Genomic DNA, 21,920 nt, shown 5'->3' with positions numbered 1-21,920 from the left:
AATAAATATTTTAATTAAATATACATTTCTTTTTAATAAAATATAAACACTATAGAAATAACATGTTAGTTCCCAAAATTCATCTAGTAAAGATAAAGAAGAGAGGTACACTTCTGTTTTGTCATCTTCCTTTTTTCCCTCAAGCCTGATATTTCCCTATAACTAGGGATTGGTTACCTAGCATTGCATCTGCTTTTTGCAAGATTTTAATCTGTAGATTAGATTGGATCAATCCACCTCCCTTTAGCTATGATTCTGTTTGCAAAATCGGGTTGTCTATCTCAGGATGCAGAGGCACGATTAAATATGTTTTGTGCATCACTGTCTCGTATTTTTAAATTTATTTTTCTGTAAGTATATATGGCTCCTAGTTTGAATCAGGACCATTTTGTGGAGAAAGAGGAATGTAAACCCTCTCCCTAGAAAAATGCATGCAATGGGTATACACTCCTGGTCTAGATCTTTTATTGAACTTACCCAAGGAAAATACATCATGTGATCTGATTATCATTTAGGACTGGGGCCTAGATTTTACACATGGCTGTATGTGCATTGATATTTAATTTTAAAATATTGAACTTTGATTGATAGGCTTGGTGAGACAAAACTGGAATCCAAAAGTCTAATATTGCATTTCTGCATATGCCTGCCTAATGACCAGTGTGTCCCCTCTGCGCTTAATACAACATTGCAGATTAACACTGAAAGCTTGTATATTTTTTGGGGGGAAAAATCTCTTCTCAAAGTATAATAGTGGGTTTTGTAAAATGATATTTCTGTTTTATTTTAGATTAAGGAGTGATGGTGTGCCAGGACATCTGCAATCCAGCCAAATGAAATCATACGCTCAAATATACTTCTCTGAGGAATCCATTTGTATCTGTTGAAGGAACAAAGACAATTATGTATTGGCAATTATGTATTGGGTACTCTGCAAACATTTCAAGGCCATTGTTGCTGTAGAACAATTTGCCAGCAAGGAAATACTCATTGCACTTTCTAACTGCACAGGTTTCAGCATATTCCCAAACTAAAATGTCATCCCATCAATAGTTCTAGCGGATCGTTTCCAAAAACCGATTGGAATAATGTATTAAAGGATGGTGATTCACCATGGGAAAAAAAAGTTACTTCCAGCCTTAAAGTTTGTTTACAATATATAGGGAGAGCTGATTCTTTGCTGCATGGTATTTTATAAATTACACATCAATTGAGCTAAAATATTCGAAGTTTTATACAACTATGTTTTCAAAGAACCCTGTTTCCTTCTGTTTCAGAAAACATTATGTAACGCTGCACCTACAACCTAATTTCTTTCCATCCTAATTTTATTTAAAAAATTAAGTAGATATAGCTTGTCCAATAATGATTAATTTTATTTTGTAAATTGTAGAAGTATAATAAAAGTAGTCAACTGAGCATAATAATTTTGGCTTTTTACATAGTCTTTTATAAATTAAAATCCTGACAAAAAGAGTTGGTTCTGATGGAACAAAACATACCCTCTACATGAGTTCTGTAATTGTTGTATTTAAATATAAAGCTGCTATTGCAACTCGCCAAACCCATGTCAAAACAAATAACTTTATAAGGTATAATTTTATATGAGTATAAGAATTGAATGAAGTATGTAGTACGTCTGCATAAAAATATATTAATTGTTACTTAAAGCTTTCTTCATTTCAGTAGTATGTGTATGTACATCTGTGAGTACATATGAGGGAGGGAGAAAACAGGAATAATGAATAAATATTGGAAATTGGAAATCATACTACATCTACTAAAATCAGTGGTTCTAAATACAGTATACTTTATGTCTGCCTTGAACTAGATTGCTATTGATAACCTCATTTTTATCTTTTTTTTTTCACATCTCACTGATAAATGGCATTTTTTTCTCCTAGAAATCCTTGGAAGGAATTAAAAACCAACAAAAATCTAATCCAATTCCCCCTGGGTACCGTATAATTTTATCCATTCTGCATCATGTGTTACAGTACAATAAGCAAACATACTAAAATGGAAATAAATCCTCAAAATTACTGCCAGCATTAAGGTTGAAGTAGAATCCCCCCCAGAACACTCATAAATACGATGATGAATTCAAAGTGATTATATTTATCATGCCATTTTTATAAAGCATATAATACAATACTTTTATAAAGCATATTTCCGAGATGTGTATAATTATAGTTCATTTGGCTTAGGCTGTGGGTGCATGTCATTTTTTGATCCAGCCAAGGAATTATTGCCAAAAGAGGAGGAGTTGAAGCTGGCAAATAAAGAAGTATGCTCTGTAAATCGCAAACTTAGTAACAGTGCTTGGACAGCGCAAACTAAGTTGCAATGTCCACCTCTCAGACTCTCTTGATTTTGGAGAACTATATCGGTGGCCAGTTTGTATCATGTTCCTCACATCTAGATTCTTATGACCCATCTATTGGTGAAGTGTATTGCAAAGTACCAGATAGTGGCAAGGAAGAGGTGAGTTCCTACAGAAATTTATATTCAACCTTTTCATGCTTTTGTGGAGTTGTACAAAAAATATATATGCATCAATTGTTTGTAATAATTGTGAACATAATAGTCCTGAAATATTGGCTAGTTTTAATATTATATTGAATTATATTTTTGCCCGTATTTCAGTACAATAACACAGTGTTGTGTCAGCAGCTATAGCCCCAGATCAGCAGCTCAAGGTTCAACACTATTTCCTTTGAAATGTCTCTTTTTATGTGCCGGAGTGGGAATTGTGTCAAACTTCAAGGCAAAATGAAAAGAAAAAAAATATTCATAGCTTTCCTTTCCTTATTGGCTGCTTAATTCTTTTAAAAGGCCCAATCAAAGTAATAATTGTATGATCTAATGACTGAGGTTGGAAATAAAATACTACTATTCCACACTTTTACAACTTTAACTTTGACCTTTAGCATTCAGCTCCGGTCAATCAAATGTTTGCTTAAGTATACATAGCTAGTGGTTGAAGTATAACTAGCAGTTTTTCCTAAACGTACACTGTGAAGCATTGCTCTCTTATAACTTATTTTTGTATGTAAACAAAATGGATTGTATATTAGATAACAGAAAAAATTGTTTAGAGAATAAATAATCTTGATATCGTGGTTGGTAGGACAAGAAAGCAGGAAGTTTGATTTTAGGCTTCTTGTGGTATCCAGTATGTTTCACCCTCAGCACTGTATTTAACTTTTGAATCACATATTAAAGGCAGGATCAGGACAACCAGTTCAAGCATAAAATTTGAATTAATTTTGAATTCAGTTAAATAACGAATTAAATTGATTTATTATAATTAAATTAATGGTATTATGTATATTTTTCTTGTCTTAGCCTTTGATAGCAAATTTTAGATCCAGCTTTTTTTTAATAGCACATTGAATGCTACTTATACACTGCACAGAAAATTTCGGTTACTGGTTAGCTTGAAAATACAGGTCTATAATACTTTGGCACTGCTTAAAATGAAAGACATTGTGACAATTCTGCAGAATTCTGTAGGAGTAACAGCTCAACAGTGCTGCCTAGTGGCTGTAATTCTGAATGTTAAATTGGAAAGTAAGCAAGTAAAAAATACCAAGAGAACTAAAATGACCCATGAAGGCAGCAGTGGGATTCAAATATGTGAACAAGCGGTTCTCTGTGGATGCCGCTTCCGGAAGTCCATTCTGGGCCTGGGCAACAAAAAATTAGCTACTGGTTCTGCTGAAGTGGTGCGAACTGGCTGAATCCCACCACTACTTGAAGGGATAATAAAAACACATACAAATACATGTGTCTATATATCAATAGGTATGCCTTACCCTTCTAATTCAAATACATTTGACATAACTTGAGCAGACCTGTTCAGTTTCTACCTTTAATAAGTTTAAGTTTAAGTTTATTGAATTTATATACCGCCCTTTTCCCGTAGGACTCAGGGCGGTTTACAAGGTATTTAAAAACGTCAATACAATACAAAAGTTAAAAACAATTAAAAATAATTAAATTTGATCCCTGAGAAATATAAAACCCCAATTAAAAACTCTCAGCCTGGGCCGGAGAGCTCAAAGAGCCAGGTCTTCAGGTCCCGGCGGAATGAACGAAGGTCGGGGACAGTCCTAAGCTCCACGGGCAGCTGGTTCCAAAGGGCAGGCGCACCCACTGAGAAGGCCCTCCCCCTGGGTGTTATCCGCTGGCAGTCTTATGTCTAGATCAGTGATGACGAACCTCTGACATATGTCCAAGGTGACACATCACCACATTTTGGGTGACACACTAGTGTTAACCAACACCCACCAACTATTCTTGGAAAGCATACCCCACTCGTTTTTGGAGGTTGTGGAGGCCGCACGGAATGGGATGCCTCTCTCATGGTCTTCTGATCCTCTGGAAGTTATGCGAGAGGGTCTTGGCCTTTGGAGTCCCCCAAAATCATGTGAGAACATGCATGCTTTCGTATGATTTTTGGAAGCTTCAGAGGCTGCTTCAAGAATAAAGGACTTGTGTGACCTGGAGCAACCTCAGGTAGATGGCAGGGAACCTGTCAACAAAAAGAGAGCACCACCTGAAAGTTAGCGATGCACGGCAGCACTGGATTGTGGGAAGCAATCACGCCTTGGGGAATGGAGCGACACGGCTTTTTTGAGCGGCAGCAGTGGCGCTAGCGCTAAAGTCAAAGCTCAGACCTTTACTTCAGGCTCAACCATTGTGCTGTCACTGAACTCTGCTGTTTAGTATGGCCTAGATGGGGGAAGACAGAGAATTGTTTCTCTTGTTTGGAGAGGAGCATGACATGCCATCAGGGTTCAAGTTTGGTATTTTCCAAATTTTTGACATGCCGAGCCCACTGGACTAGATCAAGCTTGCCCAGGAGATAGACATTATTCTGTATTGCAATTGGTAGGATGACAAAAATCATTTCAGCTTATAACTAAGGATCATTGATTTTTACCTAACTCAGGACAGAGCAGCCTTCCCTAGGTCAGCTGTGGATCTGAACTTTGGCCTCCAAGAAAGCTGTGTTTTCTCCTTTCTCTTTGTTTCTGTTAATATCTAGTATTATACAGGCTTTTGCTGATGCGAACATGTGTTTATCGATTGCATTTTAAAGGTGGAAGCTGCTGTCAAAGCTGCCCAAAATGCTTTCCCAGGTTGGTCTGCCAAAAGTCCACAGGAAAGGTCAAAAATAATGAGCAAGCTAGCAGATCTTATTGAAGAAAATCTGGAGTCATTTGCGCAAGCAGAATCAAAAGATCAAGGTAAAGGAGAAAACCTGTTGACTTCTGCCCCTAGTGATAATGGGTTAAGAAAATAACAGCAACTCTCAGCACCAATGTCTATAGGACCAAGAGTCTATTACACTGAGGCACAGCCCACATTAATTCCATATTCAGTTTCAAGACAAAGGCAATGCTTTAAGAAATTAAGGATACATTTCTTGCTAGTGACATATATCCAACCCCTAGTCCTGTCTATAAAGTTACAGCCATTTTGTTCAATTGTTCTTTCTGTAAGAACATAACCAAAATTCTCAACTGGCTTTGTAAATAAGAGGGAAAGTGCTTTTGTTTTTATTTTTAAATGCGAATGTGAGAAAAAGCCAAATTCCAGTTTGTCCACTCAAACAAGGAATAGGTAAGTTGTGTTGTTCATCTAGGGTCAATGAAAACTAGATGCAGTACAACAAATGTAGGTAGCTACATATTGCCCATCCTTTCAAATATGTGACCATCTAGTTTTGTTGAATTCCATCTAGTTTTCATTGACTCTAAATCAGGGGTGTCAAACTCACCACGTCATGTATCACAACGTATCGTGACTTTTTTCCATTACCAGCAATGGGGTGGGCTGTATGATGAAACTGGTCCGTGGGTCGGCAGTTTGACACCCCTGCTCTAGATGAACAATATAACTTGCCTATTCCTTGTCTGAATGGACAAATTGGAATTTGGCTTTCTCACATTCACATTTAAAGATATAAACAAAACCTCTTTCCTTCTTATTTATTGATTTATCTGGATTTGAATCATTGTGTCTTTAGCTATGTATTCAGGTGCTGAATTACAGTTATCGCTTCGTTTTGATGAGCTCCTTATATTTAATGCAACCTCAGACAGATACAGCATTCTAAGAATAATTGTACCAATTAACTTGGCCCAGCGTAGATTCTTCATAATTAAATTTCTGCATGGACAAAAGTTATTTTAGGGATGGATCTCCTTGTCTTATTGATGCACAATTTTTGTTTGTCTTCTGTCTGATAGCAGAGTACATCTAGATGTACTCTCCTGGTCAAATGTGGCCAGAGAGATTTATATGGATTTGCCCATAATCCTTTAATTTCCTCTTGCTTTCTTGTGTTTTTGGAGTTTTATTTTGAATATTTAGATTGTGTTCTCCCCTCCACTGCTTAATAACCGGACAAGTTTCATTCTTTGCATAAAAACTGTTCTTGCAAAAACTGTTTAGAACATGAAACCTATTGAAACAATTTGTACATTTCAAAAGCATTGCAGCAACACCTTCAAGTATAAAACTATTTGATAAATATCCTCCTGTTCCAGGAAAAAACATTTCTTTTGCCAGAACAGTGGACATACCCCGAGCAGTATACAATTTTCGCTTTTTTTCATCATCTATCCTTCATAAGACAACAGAATGTACACAGATGGATCACATGGGCTGCATGCATTATACTGAAAGGTCACCAGTGGGAATTGGTAAGTCTTGGTCAAAGATCTGCAGATGTTTTTTTTTCAGAAAAAGAAAAATAATCTTTTTAGGACTAGAATAAGTTAGTAAATTTAGCTTATTGCCTTATTTTATATACAGTTGTTGGAACTAAAAAAAAATTCTCATTTTGAACTATAAAGCAGAGATACTCAGTTGCATTTGGCCAACAAAATACGGGTATCATTCCCCAGATTTGTTACCAAATTATGATTTTTAATATAATAAAAGGGGGAAATATTAAATATATGACTACTGCATAATCATAGGAAATTAGGTTTTGTTTTAGCTTTATTCACTAGTTTGAGGAATATAGTCCTTGGCATGCCTTTTAAAGACTTATGTAGTCTGTAGTGAGGGCATCATGTGATCGCAATTCCAACTTTCTGCTGGCTTCCCCAGTGACTTTGCTTGTGGGAAGCCAGCAGGGAATATGGGAAGTTGCAATCACATGATTGCATCTCTTTGAAATGCTGTAATCATGAGCCAGGCGCCCAAGCACCCAGATCATGATCATGTGACTGTAGGATGCTGCAACAGTCAGAATGCCAAGTAACTGTTGTAAATCCCTTTATCCAATACTGTAACTTTGGTGATAACCCTAGAACTACCTGTAGTTTAAACAGTTCAGGGCTGCAAGCATCTAGATGACCACTAGATGTCACCATTCACTTTTCAGTTTCTTCCCCCCCCCCCCCCCCGCAGTTTAATGAACATCTAGATTTTTATATATCAAATCTGGTAGTTCTCTAGTACAGCGTTCCCCAATCTTTTCCGGTTGGTGGCCCGGTGCAAGGGAGGGGAAGGTTTTGTGTGAGGGTTAGGGTTAGGGGTTAGGACGGACAGGCATACGTGTGCACAGATTCATTTAATTTAGTTTATTGAATTTATATACCGCCCTTTTCCCATAGGACTCAGGGCGGTTTACAAAGTATTTAAAAACATCAATACAATACAAAAGTTAAAGACAGTTAAAATAATTAAATTTAATCCCTGAACAAATATTAAACCCCATTTAAAACTATCAGCCTGGGCCGGAAAGCTCAAAGAGCCATTTTGGCCATTAAGTGAAAATAAAATATTTACATTCATTGTAAAATAAAAGTATGAGTGAATAATCAATGTAATATTGGTACAAAGCATCATAGTCATCAACAGTGATTTAATTCCCCCCCCCCACACACATATGCAACTCCCCTATCAACTATTTCCACACTGTACCATGTCCCTAGAAAGCATTCAGGAGACAAACGTTTCATGTTTGTGAGAGTGGCAGGTGCCCATGTCCGCCGCTTGAGCGAGTAGAGCTGCGAACACTGACGCTCGTGCAAGTAGGGCTGTGCACTGGTTGCGACTAGGCCACAGCCTGATAGTGGGCTGCGGCCCACAGGTTGGGGAACCCTGTTCTAGGATAAAGCACAGCCTGAAATTGTCCATGTTTTTCTCTAACAGGGGTAAGTCCATTATAATGAGCTTGCTGAATTAGAATATAATTAATTGGCAAAGAACTATACTTTTAACAATGAGCCAAGCCTGGTATCGGGGCACAGCCTGCCTTGCTCTGCCTAATGATCCAATAGCTCATTATAGAACCTGAACAGTAGTTATTATTCAACATTTCCATTTACTTATTTCCTTTGCAGATAGTTTAGTATTTAGAATGGGTGCTAAAGCAAAAGACTACTGAAACCTATATAGAGCTGTCCTGCTCTGTTATTTCACTGGGTATCAAAAGAGGATGACAGATTTCCTAAGTATCAAATTTCTTGTTTAAGCAGAATTTGTTCCTTTTCCCTATCTTTTTTGAAAGCTGGTTTAATTAGTCCTTGGAATTTGCCACTTTACTTACTGACCTGGAAAATTGCCCCTGCTGTCATGTGTGGAAATACGGTAATTGCCAAACCGAGTGAAATGACATCTGTCACAGCCTGGATGATGTGCAAACTTCTGAATAAAGCAGGTATGCTTGAAAAGTAGCTCCAGTAAAATAACTAAAGCAGTATACGTATTGGTGATTCAAGATAAAAGTAGGTAACACTGTGAGTCAAAGGCTTATGTATCAAATACACGATCAACGTAATATTCCATTGGTAGCATGTTTTCGAACACAATCGTAATGAAATATGACAACAGATTGAAAAGACATTTTATAACAAGCAAAGAATATCCATCATATATATAACCCTTGCGTACTCTAAAAATAGTTGGGATCATAGTATTAGTCTTGTATTAAAAGTATACGTTTCTGAAATTAAATGGAATATACTACACTAGCATGGAGTTTCGTCTGCTTATGTGATTTTCCTCCTCTGCTGCCTACGAGGTTTTCCTCCGGGTGTGATAAATGTCGTGTTCGGAAGTGGGCCCAAAGCTGGAGATGCTCTTGTTTCCCATCCGGCCGTATCTCTGATTTCCTTCACCGGGAGCACGCTCACTGGCCAGCAAATCATCCAGAGGTCTGCCTCGCACTGTAAGAAGCTTTCCTTGGAGCTAGGAGGCAAAAATCCGGCTATCATTTTTGAGGATGCCAACTTGGATCAATGTATTCCTGCCACTGTAAAATCCAGTTTTGCTAACCAGGTATAAACTGATAGTCGCTTGCTCACCCCTCTGCTAAGGCAAGCTTTGCTTCTGAAGTTTGAGAAACTGTGGGTCCTCGTAACAGATTCTAATCTAAAGACTTGAGTATGTTATTCTGAATCAGATCATTCATTTTTTTTACTTATTGGAATTGGGCAGCTAATAAATTGCAATAAATAATGATAACATTTTGAAAAAGGGAATTGGCCTGGGTCCGGGATATCTGAGGGAACACCTGCTGCCGGCATCAAATGCCCTTCACCCAGTGCGCTCCCACAGGGAGGGTCTGCTCAGGGTCCCGCCGGTAAGAGACTGCCGGCGGGTGACACCCAGGGATAGGGCCTTCTCGGTGGGAGCGCCTGCCCTCTGGAACCAGCTGCCGGTGGAGCTGAGAACTGCCCCCGACCTCCGATCATTCCGCCGGGGCCTGAAGACCTGGCTCTTCGAGCTCTCGGGCCCAGACTGAGGAGAAATTTTTAATTTGGGGTTCTTTTTAACTGACTACAGGGTTAATTTAATATTTTTTAATTTGGTTCTTAATTTTTGTATTTTGGATTTTTAATTCCCTGTAAACCGCCCTGAGTCCTCAGGGAATAGGGCGGTATATAAATATAACTAAATAAAAAAAAAAATAAATTAAAAAAAGCTGACTTAACAGTTAATGCTTATTTATTTAGCATATGGCAAGTGAGTGTTTTGAGATTCCTTGATGATGATGGATAAGTAGGCACCCTTTTTCTATCAGAATTCATTTTGGAATAACTCTTTCTGGTTCATATCCTCACAGTTTGCCACTCGAAAGAGTTCTGCTACTGTTCCGCACAGAAGATCCCAAAAGATCCAGCGCATAAGATCCAGTATAAGAGAATTTTCCCTACAATTGGTTGCCCGTGTCTTTTGGTGCTGTGTCTTGGGGCTCCTCATATCCTGGACTGGGTACCAGGAGGGGAGATAATTAGTCTTTCTATATCCTGCCCACTGTTCTTTGGAAATACCAAGATAAAATATGATTTTCCCTCTTGCCTGTTGGGCATGAAAGCAGTAGTCCTAGAAGGAGTGAAACGTCATGCTCCAACAATTCCTTTCCCCCCAAATTTGACTTGTCATTTGGTAAAAATGGATAGGGATGCTAACAAGAAACTACATAACAGCTTGCTGGTATTTATGGCATAATTGTAAATCTTTAAGCTTGTCAATTTACTGCTCTTACTGAAATCTCGAAAGCAAATTCTTCCTTCTGTAAACTAAACAGAATTTCACTCTTGATACTGATACATCCTTAAAGAACCTAAAAACTCCTGCTTCACCGAAATAGTGACCCCTTATTGACTTTCTCCCTTTTCTGTGCCTTGTTCAATCTTGTCAGGGTGAAATATGCTTATGCACCAGCAGAATCTTTGTTCAGAAAAGCATTTCCAAAGAATTCCTGAGAAGGTTTGTGGAAGCTGTTAGAAAATGGAAAGTTGGGAATCCTTCAGACCCCACAACTGATATGGGAGCACTGATAAGTAAAGAACATTTAGCAAAGGTAAACAGCGTTGGAAATAGCTTTAAATTTGCTAAGTTTCGTCCTCCTTAGAGAAAGTATTGCAATAGATTGTGATAGAGATTTAATTATATCTTGGTAAATTCAGAGTGATTTTTTTTTTTAGAGAAAGAGTAGGTCTTGTTTCAAACACTTGTTGAAACACTTGTTTTAAGATGTTTCAGGCTCAGGGTATTTCCTAAAGCTTCCCTATCAAAATTGTTTCCCATTATGTAATTTTGCCAGTTGTCAGGTTTGCCTGTTTTTTTATTTTTTTATTGTGCACACTTGTAAGTAGCAATATGAGTAGCTGAAATGTCTCCTTAGTGAAGTCAATCTATGGATGGGTGCACACAGATGGAGAGAATCTGGTTATTTCCTCTTACCAACTAACTTCTCAAATATATTGTCAGCAGAATTGAAGAACACATTTCAGATTCTTCTTCTGTAGCTTCAAATGTTGAAGTGTCGAAAGATTTTTATACCTTTCTTAATGTAATACAGTATTTAGGGTTTAATTAATAATGCTGCATGAAATGATCACATAATGTTCCAATGATAACATTGCAGTGGTGTTTTCCTGTTATAAGATGAAATGGATGTTTAAATAAATGAACTAAAGCAAATCAATTTTTAAGAAGCTAATGTTTTTTTAAAATAGCGTGTGAAACACGGGAGCTTAACTGAGTCATACAATATGTCTAGGTATAGGTGTTATATAGTAAATATGTGGGTGTGAGAGTGTGTATTCATACGCACTGGTCTTTTACTTCCTTATTGTTATTAGAAATTGCTGAATTCTCTAAATATGCTTCCTCTTTTTGTTGCTGCTCCCATTAGGTGAAGAAGTATATCCAGCAGGCTCGGGCAGAAGGGGCCAAGATCCTCTGTGGAGAGGGAATAGACTCATTGGATCTTTCTCCAAGAAACCAGAAAGGCTATTTCTTGCCTCCCACAGTTGTCACAGAAATTGAGGATAATTCTTGCTGCATTCAGGATGAGATTTTTGGTCCCGTAGCTTGTGTAATGGTGTTTGACACAGAAGAGGAAGTGATTAGGAGAGCCAATGGAGTCAAATATGGCCTGGCAGCCACGGTCTGGTCAAACAATGTGGGCAGGATACATCGAGTTGCTAAAAGACTCCAGTCTGGATTGGTGTGGACCAATTGTTGGCTTATCAGAGATCTGAATTTGCCCTTTGGGGGAATGAAAGCCTCTGGGATAGGTAGAGAAGGAGCTAAAGATTCCTATGAATTTTTTACTGAGGTGAAAACAGTTACCATAAAATATACTGATGTGAACTGATAGGAAATGATTCATGCCATAATTCTGTGTGTGTTGCTTTGTCTCTCTCGATGTATTGAGAAAAATGACGGTCATGGTTTATACTTTTAAATTTACTAAATATACTAGAGAAAGGGGCATATGAAATAATTATATGAGAGCTTACAGCTGGAAAATATATGGCAGAGTCTGTCATTAGCTTTGTTTTAATTTTAAAAGAGCTGATGAGTTTTATCTGGTTTAGTGTGCTGCTTCCACAACAACCAACTAGATGCTGATGGGAACCCAAGCAAGACATTCCCCCTTCTCACTTGTATTCTTCAACAACTGCTTTGGGAACCATGCTGTCTTTGAAAATAAAGCTAAAATATAGTAACATAAACAGGACTGTTCAACATGAATTTGTCTAATTTTTTAAAACTTTTCCAAGCTGGCAGCTGCCATTACATCCTGTGGTAGAGAATTCCATAGACTAGCTATTTCCTAAGTATGAAGGGCTTTCTTTTAGCAGTCTTAAATTGAAAATTCATCTTCATTGCATAATTCAAACTGTAGTGTCCACCTTTCCCCACTATCTGTCCTACCTCATTTAGCTTGGATAATTTTAGTAGACCTTTCTAGAAACTTCTGTAGGTCTATAAACTCATTTTTGAGACAGTGATTAGATTGAACACGGTCTTGTAAAGTATTGTGTATTAAAAAGTATATAAAGTCCTGTATATAATTGATTCCTTTATATTCTGTCTTTCCTAATGATCCATAATTGGGATACAGGTAGTTCTCGACTTATGACCACAATTGAGCCCAAATTTTCTGTTGCTAAGCAAAACAGTTTTTAAGTGAGTTTTACCCCATTTTACAACCTTTTGTTGTCACAGTTGTTAAGTGAATCACTCTGTTTGTTAAGCTAGTAACACAGGTGTTAAATGAATCTGGCTTCCCCACTGACTTTGCTCGTCAGAAGGTCACAAAAGGTGATCACATGACCCCGGGACACTGCAACCATCATAAATATGAACCGGTTGCCAGGCGTCCGAATTGGGCATGCTGCAATGGTTGTGAGTGTGCAAAACTGTCATAAGTCACTTTTTTCAGTGCCGTTGTAACTTTGAACAGTCACTAAACAAACTGTTGTAAGTCGAGGGCAAGCTGTATAACATTTTTCTACAGCAGCCACCCACGGGATTGAAATTTTCACAGGGCTATCTTGTACAGCCTTGAGGTCTCTCTTCTAAGCAGTAAGGAAAGGCCATTTTCAGGGACAAAGGAGGATAAGAGATGAGGGGAGAAAAAGGGAATGGAAGCATGTTGAAATATAAAAGACCCACAATGAATACAGTGTCGGTTGAGCCTGGCCTTCATGCCCATTAGAGAGCAGCAGAGTGCATTAATGACATGTGCACAGGCACACATAGATTTGGTTAAAGCAGCCTTCTGTTTTGAGAAGATAAAAGTAAACGTGCTTTAGGATTGGGGAAACCTTAGAACTAAGTAGTGGGAGGGTAAAGAGATTCGTTACAACAGACCCACTTATGAGATGCAGTTTAATAATTGCAAAAATCTTGAATTTTTAACAGCTTTTTCAACAGCTGTCCTATCCTACAAAATTGCATAACCATCATGAGGATTTGGTTTAATCATTTTATGTCAAGCTGGTGAGTCAATTCATCTGTTAAGCCCTACAGATGGAAATTAATGCCAATCTGATTATTCAGTTATTGCCAGTTGATTCCCTATGTCCTGAATCTAGACATGTACACAATCATGCAAAGATTTCAAATTGATGTATCAAAATAACACCAGCATTTTTAATAGTCGTGTTTTGGCTCAAATTCATTGTTTTCAGAAGTGACATTGATTTAAATAAGAGAATCTTTAATGAAATATATGGGAAGCTGGTGGAGGTGGGCAATTGCATCCAGTAAATTATTGGTATGCACATGAGGAAAAATTAAAAGTAGAATTGAATTTCCTACAGCATTCCTACTGACTAAAGGAGGAAATACTTGGACTGCATTTTAATATAAAGTGATCTAATTTATACTTCCTGAGATAAGATATGAACTAGAACTGACATCTCAAATTGCATATTTTAAAACGATTACACACAATTCATACACTGAGAACACTGGATGCAAATAGTATATTATTTGAACTAATGAACATAACTTTTTTTAAAAAAATAATAATTTATAGAAAGCAAAATGGATATGTTATCTGTACTACAGACAAGTATTATCCGGTCCGGATAGTATTAAGCTCTCTGGGAATATAAGTTTCTCTTTTCATAGCATCATACAGTTGGATGGACTTCCAAGGATTATGTACCACATCTAGAGATAATTAAGTCGCCTTGTGGCAAGATGGGGGGGACAAATTTAATAAATGTAATATTATTAAATTTATCAATAATTTAATATTAATAATATTATTAATAAAAACTATTCATAAGAGCACTTGGGGTGCAAAAATATCTAGACCGCTAGATGGCACCTATTTCTATTTCCTGCCATCCAGTTACTGTGGAGGGTTTTGCAAGATATGACTCCTTTTTGCTTCAATTTTCCTGATAGAGAGCCATCTAGGTTCTATATAACCATGGTTTTCTTGTCCCATCCTAAATGCTGTGGTAAACGGAGAGATAGTGACTGGCCCAAAGTCATTCTGGGAGCTTCATGGCTGCCACTATTGCAGTCCAACACACTAACCACAACACCTCACTGGCTTCCACAGAGATCTCTAGTGGAAGTGGATTTGAGGCCTTCCTACCACTGCCTTCTTCATCTGTCCTAATCCAGCTTCAAGCTGACTGAATACAAGGGGCAGGCTTATACAGGAATAACTAGAAAGCAAAGTTCTGATTATCTCTGGAGTGGCTGGATGCTTTCTGAATTCATATGCTGTTTTCTGAGATTTTGTATTGCCAGCTGATATGGAATGTGCAGGATGGATGCCGAAGCAGGAGGACAATAAAAGAGGTGCCAGGATCAAACCAAACAGCATCATGTTTACAGTATTTAAACTGTTCCCGTTAAATACAGCATCAGGAGCTCTTCCTCCACTCTGGTCTCCAGAATGCAACTCACAAAAGGGTTGGACAAGTTTTGTAGCCCCGCAGCTTCTCTTACCTGCTCTTCTCCCAGAGCTGTTCAGTTTAAGCATCGGCAAAGGAAGGTTAAATATTTATGAGGATTAAGTGTCTCATAGGCACTAGGTGCCTGCTACCACAAATGTCAGAAAAAAAAGATCTGATTGGGAGTAAAGATGGAAGTTTGTTATCTCACAGCTTGCAAGGGTAAATAGGAAGAGCTAGCTTATCTAAACAGCCTCCTTTCCAGGAGTTAAATTTAACAATGCAAGTCAATCACAGGATATATGCTTTTGACAGAACGTGTGTGCTCAATCTTGAGAAATGCCTCTGCTCATTCCCATCTGTTTAGTAGTGATGACTTTTGTGTTATATACCTCTAACCCCACTGGTGGGATTCAAATAGGTGAACAGCCGGTTCTCTCTGTGGATGCCGCTTCCGGAAGTCCGTTGTGAGCCTGGGCAACAAAAAATTAGCTACCGGTTCTGCTGAAGTGGTGTGACCCGGTTGAATCCCACCACTGTCTAACCCCCACTTCTGCCTTAGTTTTACTTTCCTTGGGAGAGAAGAAAGAAAATGGAAATCATCTGCTCTAAGTTGGCAAGTAATTTAGGGTGTCGCTGAAACTGTATTGGGTGTTAAATATTATGTAATTGCACTTGTGCGGTTGAAACTTAATGACCTCATTCCAGTTTCCTATTTTTTTTTAAAATTCCATTTATATCCCGCCCTTCTCCGAAGACTCAGGGCGGCTTACAAGCTTAGCAGTAGCCTTCATTCTATGTATATGCCTGCTTATTAGGGCTTTCACACACACCCCAAGCGGCATTATTACAAAGTCAGCTTAATTGCCCCCAACAATCTGGGTCCTCATTTTACCTACCTCGGAAGGATGGAAGGCTGAGTCAACCTTGAGCCTGGTGGGACTCGAACCTGCACTAATTGCAGGCAGCTGGTGTTACTTAAGGAGGCATTAGCCCACTGCTCCACCAAGGCTCTATTTTCACTTACGCACCTTAAATACTTGGACACAGCTAAACCTATTCTTCCAAGCTGAAAACATAATGCATCTTTTAGCCCATCTAATTAGTAGAATTGTTTCTCTTTATAGCAACACTGATTCAATTGGGCTTTCTCTGTAGCTGCTTCTGATCATAGGCATATGCTCCCTATAGAGAAAAGTTTTAACATTTCTCTGTAGGGAGGTTTTAGTCAACAGCTCAAATGTGTCATGGTTCCAATAGATGAAACCATTTAAAAGAACTTCAAGGCAAGGATTTCTTCCTTAAAGAACATTTTATTTAGGAAACAATATTGGCACATCCAAAGGTGAACCCAAGACTAAAATCCCCTCCTTCAGGCTACAAAGTAACAAGTTGCAATTCCCACCCCAATGTGCTTTCATGAATCACATTCACCAATTATTTCAAAAGGCGGTCTCTTCCCCCCACCTTTTCAGCCTGGCCAAAACTCTTATCAGCACTGACCTTGGTTATCACACAGAAGTATTGTTATGGCTAACTGAGAAACTTAACACACACACCCTTCATCTAAAACCTCTAAACTAAAATGTAGCAACCAAGACAAAATGAAAAATGGCTTCAGTTCAGTTTTGTCACAGCATTGACAAAATGTTTTTGAACTGAAGTATGGAAATAAAATGTAATATATAGAAATACAATGAGACATTAAATTGTCTGGGTGTCACTATATCTTACAGCTGATGGGAGGTTGTGTTTCTGTGTCTGGGGACGGGGGGGGGGGAAAGGAGTTTTTTTTTCTTATTTCCACATTTTCTTTCCTGCTATGTGGACATTTCCCCCTGTATAAAATATTGTTTGTTAACTTCAGCAGTTGACTGCATCTGAATGGCTTTGCCTGGCAAGTAGAATTGGGCCTGGATTGTACTTGGATGTGGAAGTAAAAAAAAAAAACCTCTGAAGAAGGAAATAGCAAACCATTTTCAGACTATGGTCAAGAAAACTTTGTAGATGTGTTTATGAAGTCACCAGAAGTTGAGTTCAACTCAGCAAGACTTTGTCTTATCATCTATGAAAGCTTCTTATGGGAAGCGGAGATTTTCTCTTGTTAACTAAAATACTGATAATATCTTTAGCTCTTTTTCACCATCATTGAGCCAAACCATATGCAACAAGTGATTTATTTTCAATTCTGCCCTTGGTATGTTAGAGTGCACTTTGCTATCAACACAAAATATCTGTATTGCTTTCAGACATATCTGAAGGCAGGATCCCCACTAGAGATGTATATCATCTTCTAGACACGCATTGTAATGCCCAGATAACTTTATAACAACAAGCTTATATTGCCATAATGATGGCAAGGAGACATACTAATGTAAGCCACTAGTGGAGAAATGCCTTTATATTACCAAAATCTGCACTTTCATATTCAATATTGCCAAATTAATCTGCATTTTCATCAAATTTCTCCACACAGAGAGGACAGATTCACTATACCGCTATTACAATAGAAGAAGGTTTTTATTCAATATATGTAAAAATGTAATCTCTTTTGTGTGCTTTGCTTTTCCCCCTTTGCATTCATCTTGTATCATAATGGGAAGCTCCACTGAATGGCTATGTTGGGAAAAGCTGCTATTACAACATACAGTACAGAATTCCTGAATTTATTTATTTATTTATTTTATTAGACTTATATACCGCCCTTCTCCTGTAGGACTCAGGGCGGTTCACAAGGTTTTTTTAAAAACAATACACAAGTTACAAAAATTAAAAACAATTAAAATGATTACACTAACCTTGAACTAAAAACCCCAATTACAATTAAAATACAATTAAAACCCCAGTTAATACTCTCAGTCCAGGCCAGAAAGCTCAAAGAGCCAGATCTTCAGGTCCCGGCGGAATGAGCGAAGGTCAGGGGTAGTCCTAAGCTCTACAGGCAGCTGGTTCCAAAGGGCCAGCACACCCACAGAGAAGGCCCTCCCCCTGGGTATTGTCCGTCGGCAATCTTTTACCGGCGGTACCCTGAGAAGACCCTCCCTGTGGGAGCGCACAGGACGAAGGGAGCTTGATGCCGGCAGCAGGTGTTTCCTCAGATATCTCGGACCCAAGCCATTTAGGGCTTTATAGGTCATCACCAGCACCTTGAATCTCACCCAGAGGGCAACTGAAAGCCAATGCAGCCCGCGGAGTAGAGGTGTTACATGGGAGTATCGGGAAACCCCCATCACAACCTGCGCGGCTGCATTCTGCACCAGCTGGAGCCTCCAAGTGGTCCTCAAGGGCAGCCCCATGTAGAGAGTGTTGCAGTAGTCCAATCGGGAGGTCACGAGTGCATGAGTGACTGTGCGCAGGGCATCTCGGTCCAGGTAGGGCCGCAACGGGCGCACCAGGTGAACCTGGGCAAAAGCCCCCCTGGTCATGGCTCCTATATGGTCTTCAAAACTGAGCCGCGAATCCAGGAGGACGCTCAAGTTGCGAGCCCTATCGATGGAGGGTAACACCTCACCCCCCATCATTAGAGATGGAATGGGCTGGTTAGTCCGAGATGCCGGTATGCACAGCCACTCAGTCTTGGCAGGATTGAGACGAAGCCTGTTTCTCCCCATCCAGACCTGGACCGCCTCCAGGCAGCGGGACATCACGGCGACATCACTGGGTTGGTTCGGGGTAGAGAAAAAAAGTTGGGTATCATCAGCGTACTGATGATACCCCACCCCGAAACCACGAATGATCTCGCCCAGCGGCTTCATATAGATGTTGAACAGGAGGGGAGAGAGAACCGACCCCTGAGGAACTCCACAAACGAGAGGCCTCTGCCCTCCCGTCAACACCGATTGCGAGCGGCTCTCCCGTCAACACCGATTGCGAGCGGCCCAGGAGATAGGAGGAGAACCACTGCAAAACAGTGCCTCCCACTCCCAACCCCCTGAGATGCCGCAGTAGGATACCATGGTCGATGGTATCAAAAGCTGCTGAGAGATCTAATAGAACTAGGACAGAGGAGCAACTCCTGTCCCGACCCCACCAGAGATCATTCACCAGCGTGACCAATGCCGTCTCCGTGCTGTACCCAGGCCTGAAACCCGATTGGTACGGGTCCAGATAATCAGTTTCCTCCAGGAACAGAGGAAGCTGATGCGCCACCACACTCTCAACAACCTTCGCCAGGACGATATATTCTATTTTGCATGAATATGGGCGAAGGAGTGGCAGAACCTGGGGGCAGGGTGAAAAGGGGATCAGCCTAGAGTCCCTAGATTGCAAAAAGATAGGTCCAACCCTCCTTGAGTATTGTTGACCTTTATCTAACTCTAAGCACGTGCTGACCATTAGCTGAGAAGATTCCTATGCATAGGCTTTTAGCAATAAATCAGTTTAATTGAACCTTCATGTATGTTCCTGACAATGAATTTTCTATAAATCCCCATTAAATTGTGGGTCCCCCATTGCTTGGACAACAATTTGTCTGGGATGGATTAAGGACTCTTGCCCTAGAAAAGGGGGTTGGACTAGAAGATCTCCAAGGTCCCTTCTAGCCCTAGGATGCTATGATTCTATAAGTTGTAGCTTTTGCACTCAGCTTAAAGTGAGGTTTGATTTCTGAGATTGTCAGGATTGTAGAAGGCATCTTTTTGGGAGTTTACAAGAGAAGGGATAAAATTAGTTTGAAGATTCAGAATTCAAGGGCTATTTTATATTTGGCTCAAGATTTGATATTTGGACTCCACCCAAAACTTCAGGTCAGAACCAAATTCACTAACCATTTAGCACACCATCCTCTGTCTCCATTGGATACCTCTACGCCTCAATTTTATCACACCATGATCTCATGCTTTTTTATTTGCCTCTGAATTTGAAGACCATTTGCTCCTAGAGCAAGGGTGTCAAACAGGTGGCTCAAGGGCTGGATCCCTCACTTGCAAGCCACGCCCACCCCAGCTCCGCAAAGGCAGAAAACTTCACGATACGTCAAACTACGTCACGTGATGCATTCTAGTTTGACACCCATGCCCTACAGAGTGCCTCAGAACAGAGTACACTGCCAAATATGAAATTAGGGAATACTCTGGAAGATCACTTTCATCAACATCAAGTTTATTTTAGTGGTTAAGGTGCTGGCCTAGGAACAAGGAGACTATGAATTCTAGTCCTGCCTTAGGCGTGAAAAACTGACCGGGTGACTTTAGGTCACTCATTCTCTGTCACTCCAATCCACCTCACAGGCTTGTTGTGGACAAAATAGAGGGAAGGAATATTAGGTATGTTTGCTGCCTCGAGTTAATTATAAACAATAATAATGGTAGGATAAAAATAAAATAAAATAATAAATAAAATAAAATAAAATAAAAAATATCCCACTTCAGCAAATAGTGCATCAATGCTCTTGCTGTTTGTTAAGAGGCAAACTTGCCTCAGGCTTAAAATGTGAGAAGTGCATTTGCATTTAGTCCAGGCTTTCCTGGGTGTTAGCCTAAAAATTGCCGAGCATAATCATAGGGGTCTAGTATAAGCACAAACGATGTCACAAGTGTCATGGAGACAGGGAATGAAGATATCATGATGTTCATGATACCACTTGCTCATCCCCTGTATACAGTAGTCACATGGTATAATTCATATTCTCTTTTCGGGGGGAAAAAGGGAGTGGAAAACAAATCAAGATGGTGGAGGTAGCTTTTTAAAAATGGTTTAAACAGGTATTACATGGAGACATTGGTAAATTAATTTCATTGGAAATTTCATATCTGTGTTACTTGCTGTCCAGATAGGGCTGGGGTGGAGGTGGGGATTCTTGCATGGAGAATGTTGTTCTAGTTGTGATATCACCTAGCCAGGGGTTGGGGATTGCAGAGATTTCTGATCATGTGTCTTTTGTGTGATTTTTTTTAAACCCGCCCCCCCAGAGATTGTTGTCTATGGAGATTTTCAGTCATCCTGGCTATGGTTGTCCCGAAATTGCTTTGTTTTTTTTTCTTTCTTCAAAAGGTAACTGGCCTTTCTTTGTTTTTCCTTGAAGACATTTTGCTTCTCTTCCAAGAAACTTCCGAGGAGTCAGAACTGAAGAAGCTTCTTGGATGAGAAGCAAAACGTCTTCAAAGAAAAACCAAGAAAGTCCAGTTGCCTTTTGAAAAAAAAAGCCCCTTTGGGACATTGGAGATTATTCTATCACTTATGCACACAGTTGCTATTTTTAGCTTATTGTTTTATTCTTTTGATCTTTTCTTTTTGATTTGCAAGTTGTTTTGCAGGGTAACTGTTATCATGCTGGGACAGTAAATTATGTTCCCTTTTGTTTATGTTGTCAGGAGGAGCTTTTCTCATCTTGTGCCCTCTCTGGCCCCTCTTTCCCAGAACAGTCTCACCGAGGTTAACATCAATTGTGATTTTGGGACAGTTGTCCGATAAGAAAAGCTGCACCCTTTCCTGAGGATGTGTCCCCTTCCCTTGTGTCAGGCCTGCTGTAGAAAGACCAGTCCAGGTTCATCGTCTTGCTGAAATGTTTGGAAAAATAAAGACTTTCCCTCCTTTATTTCTGTTACCCTTTTTACAAGTCCTATGAGCCTGAGCAAATGTTCTTAAAATAAAAGAACCTTCCAATTGTCCATGAACTCTATCATTCCAGTGGAAATGATGTGTGAGGGTTTTTGTTGTTGTTGTTTTGTTTTAATGGTCCTGACTCTTGGCAGCCTTTTCCTCGTAACTTGTACTGTGCTCCACTGAACTGCG

At 39.4% G+C, this 21,920-nt stretch overlaps 2 protein-coding genes across 5 annotated transcripts in view; both read left to right on the top strand.

The window, feature by feature from the left end:
• Positions 1 to 1,771, top strand: part of HBS1L (HBS1 like translational GTPase) — a 47,865-nt gene extending 46,094 nt beyond the window's left edge. For all 4 annotated transcript variants that reach the window (XM_081335884.1, XM_081335883.1, XM_081335886.1 and 1 more), the window contains one exon: positions 791 to 1,771. In XM_081335884.1, coding sequence (XP_081192010.1) covers positions 791 to 802 — 12 coding nt within the window. In that variant the 3' untranslated portion in view covers positions 803 to 1,771. The remainder of the gene's footprint in view (positions 1 to 790) is intronic.
• A 161-nt stretch (positions 1,772 to 1,932) lies between these two features.
• On the top strand, positions 1,933 to 12,859 carry ALDH8A1 (aldehyde dehydrogenase 8 family member A1). Its single transcript, XM_081335919.1, has 7 exons — positions 1,933 to 2,484; positions 5,108 to 5,255; positions 6,561 to 6,716; positions 8,537 to 8,686; positions 9,050 to 9,306; positions 10,673 to 10,834; positions 11,672 to 12,859. Exons 1-7 carry the CDS (start codon positions 2,347 to 2,349, stop codon positions 12,134 to 12,136), a joined length of 1,476 nt encoding a protein of 491 aa, XP_081192045.1. The 5' UTR covers positions 1,933 to 2,346; the 3' UTR covers positions 12,137 to 12,859.
• Positions 12,860 to 21,920: the final 9,061 nt, after the last annotated feature.

The sequence above is a fragment of the Vipera berus genome (assembly GCF_964194415.1).
Source record: "Vipera berus genome assembly, chromosome: 1".
Classification (NCBI taxonomy): Eukaryota; Metazoa; Chordata; class Lepidosauria; order Squamata; family Viperidae; genus Vipera; species Vipera berus.
This window is presented reverse-complemented; position numbering and strand designations above follow the sequence as displayed.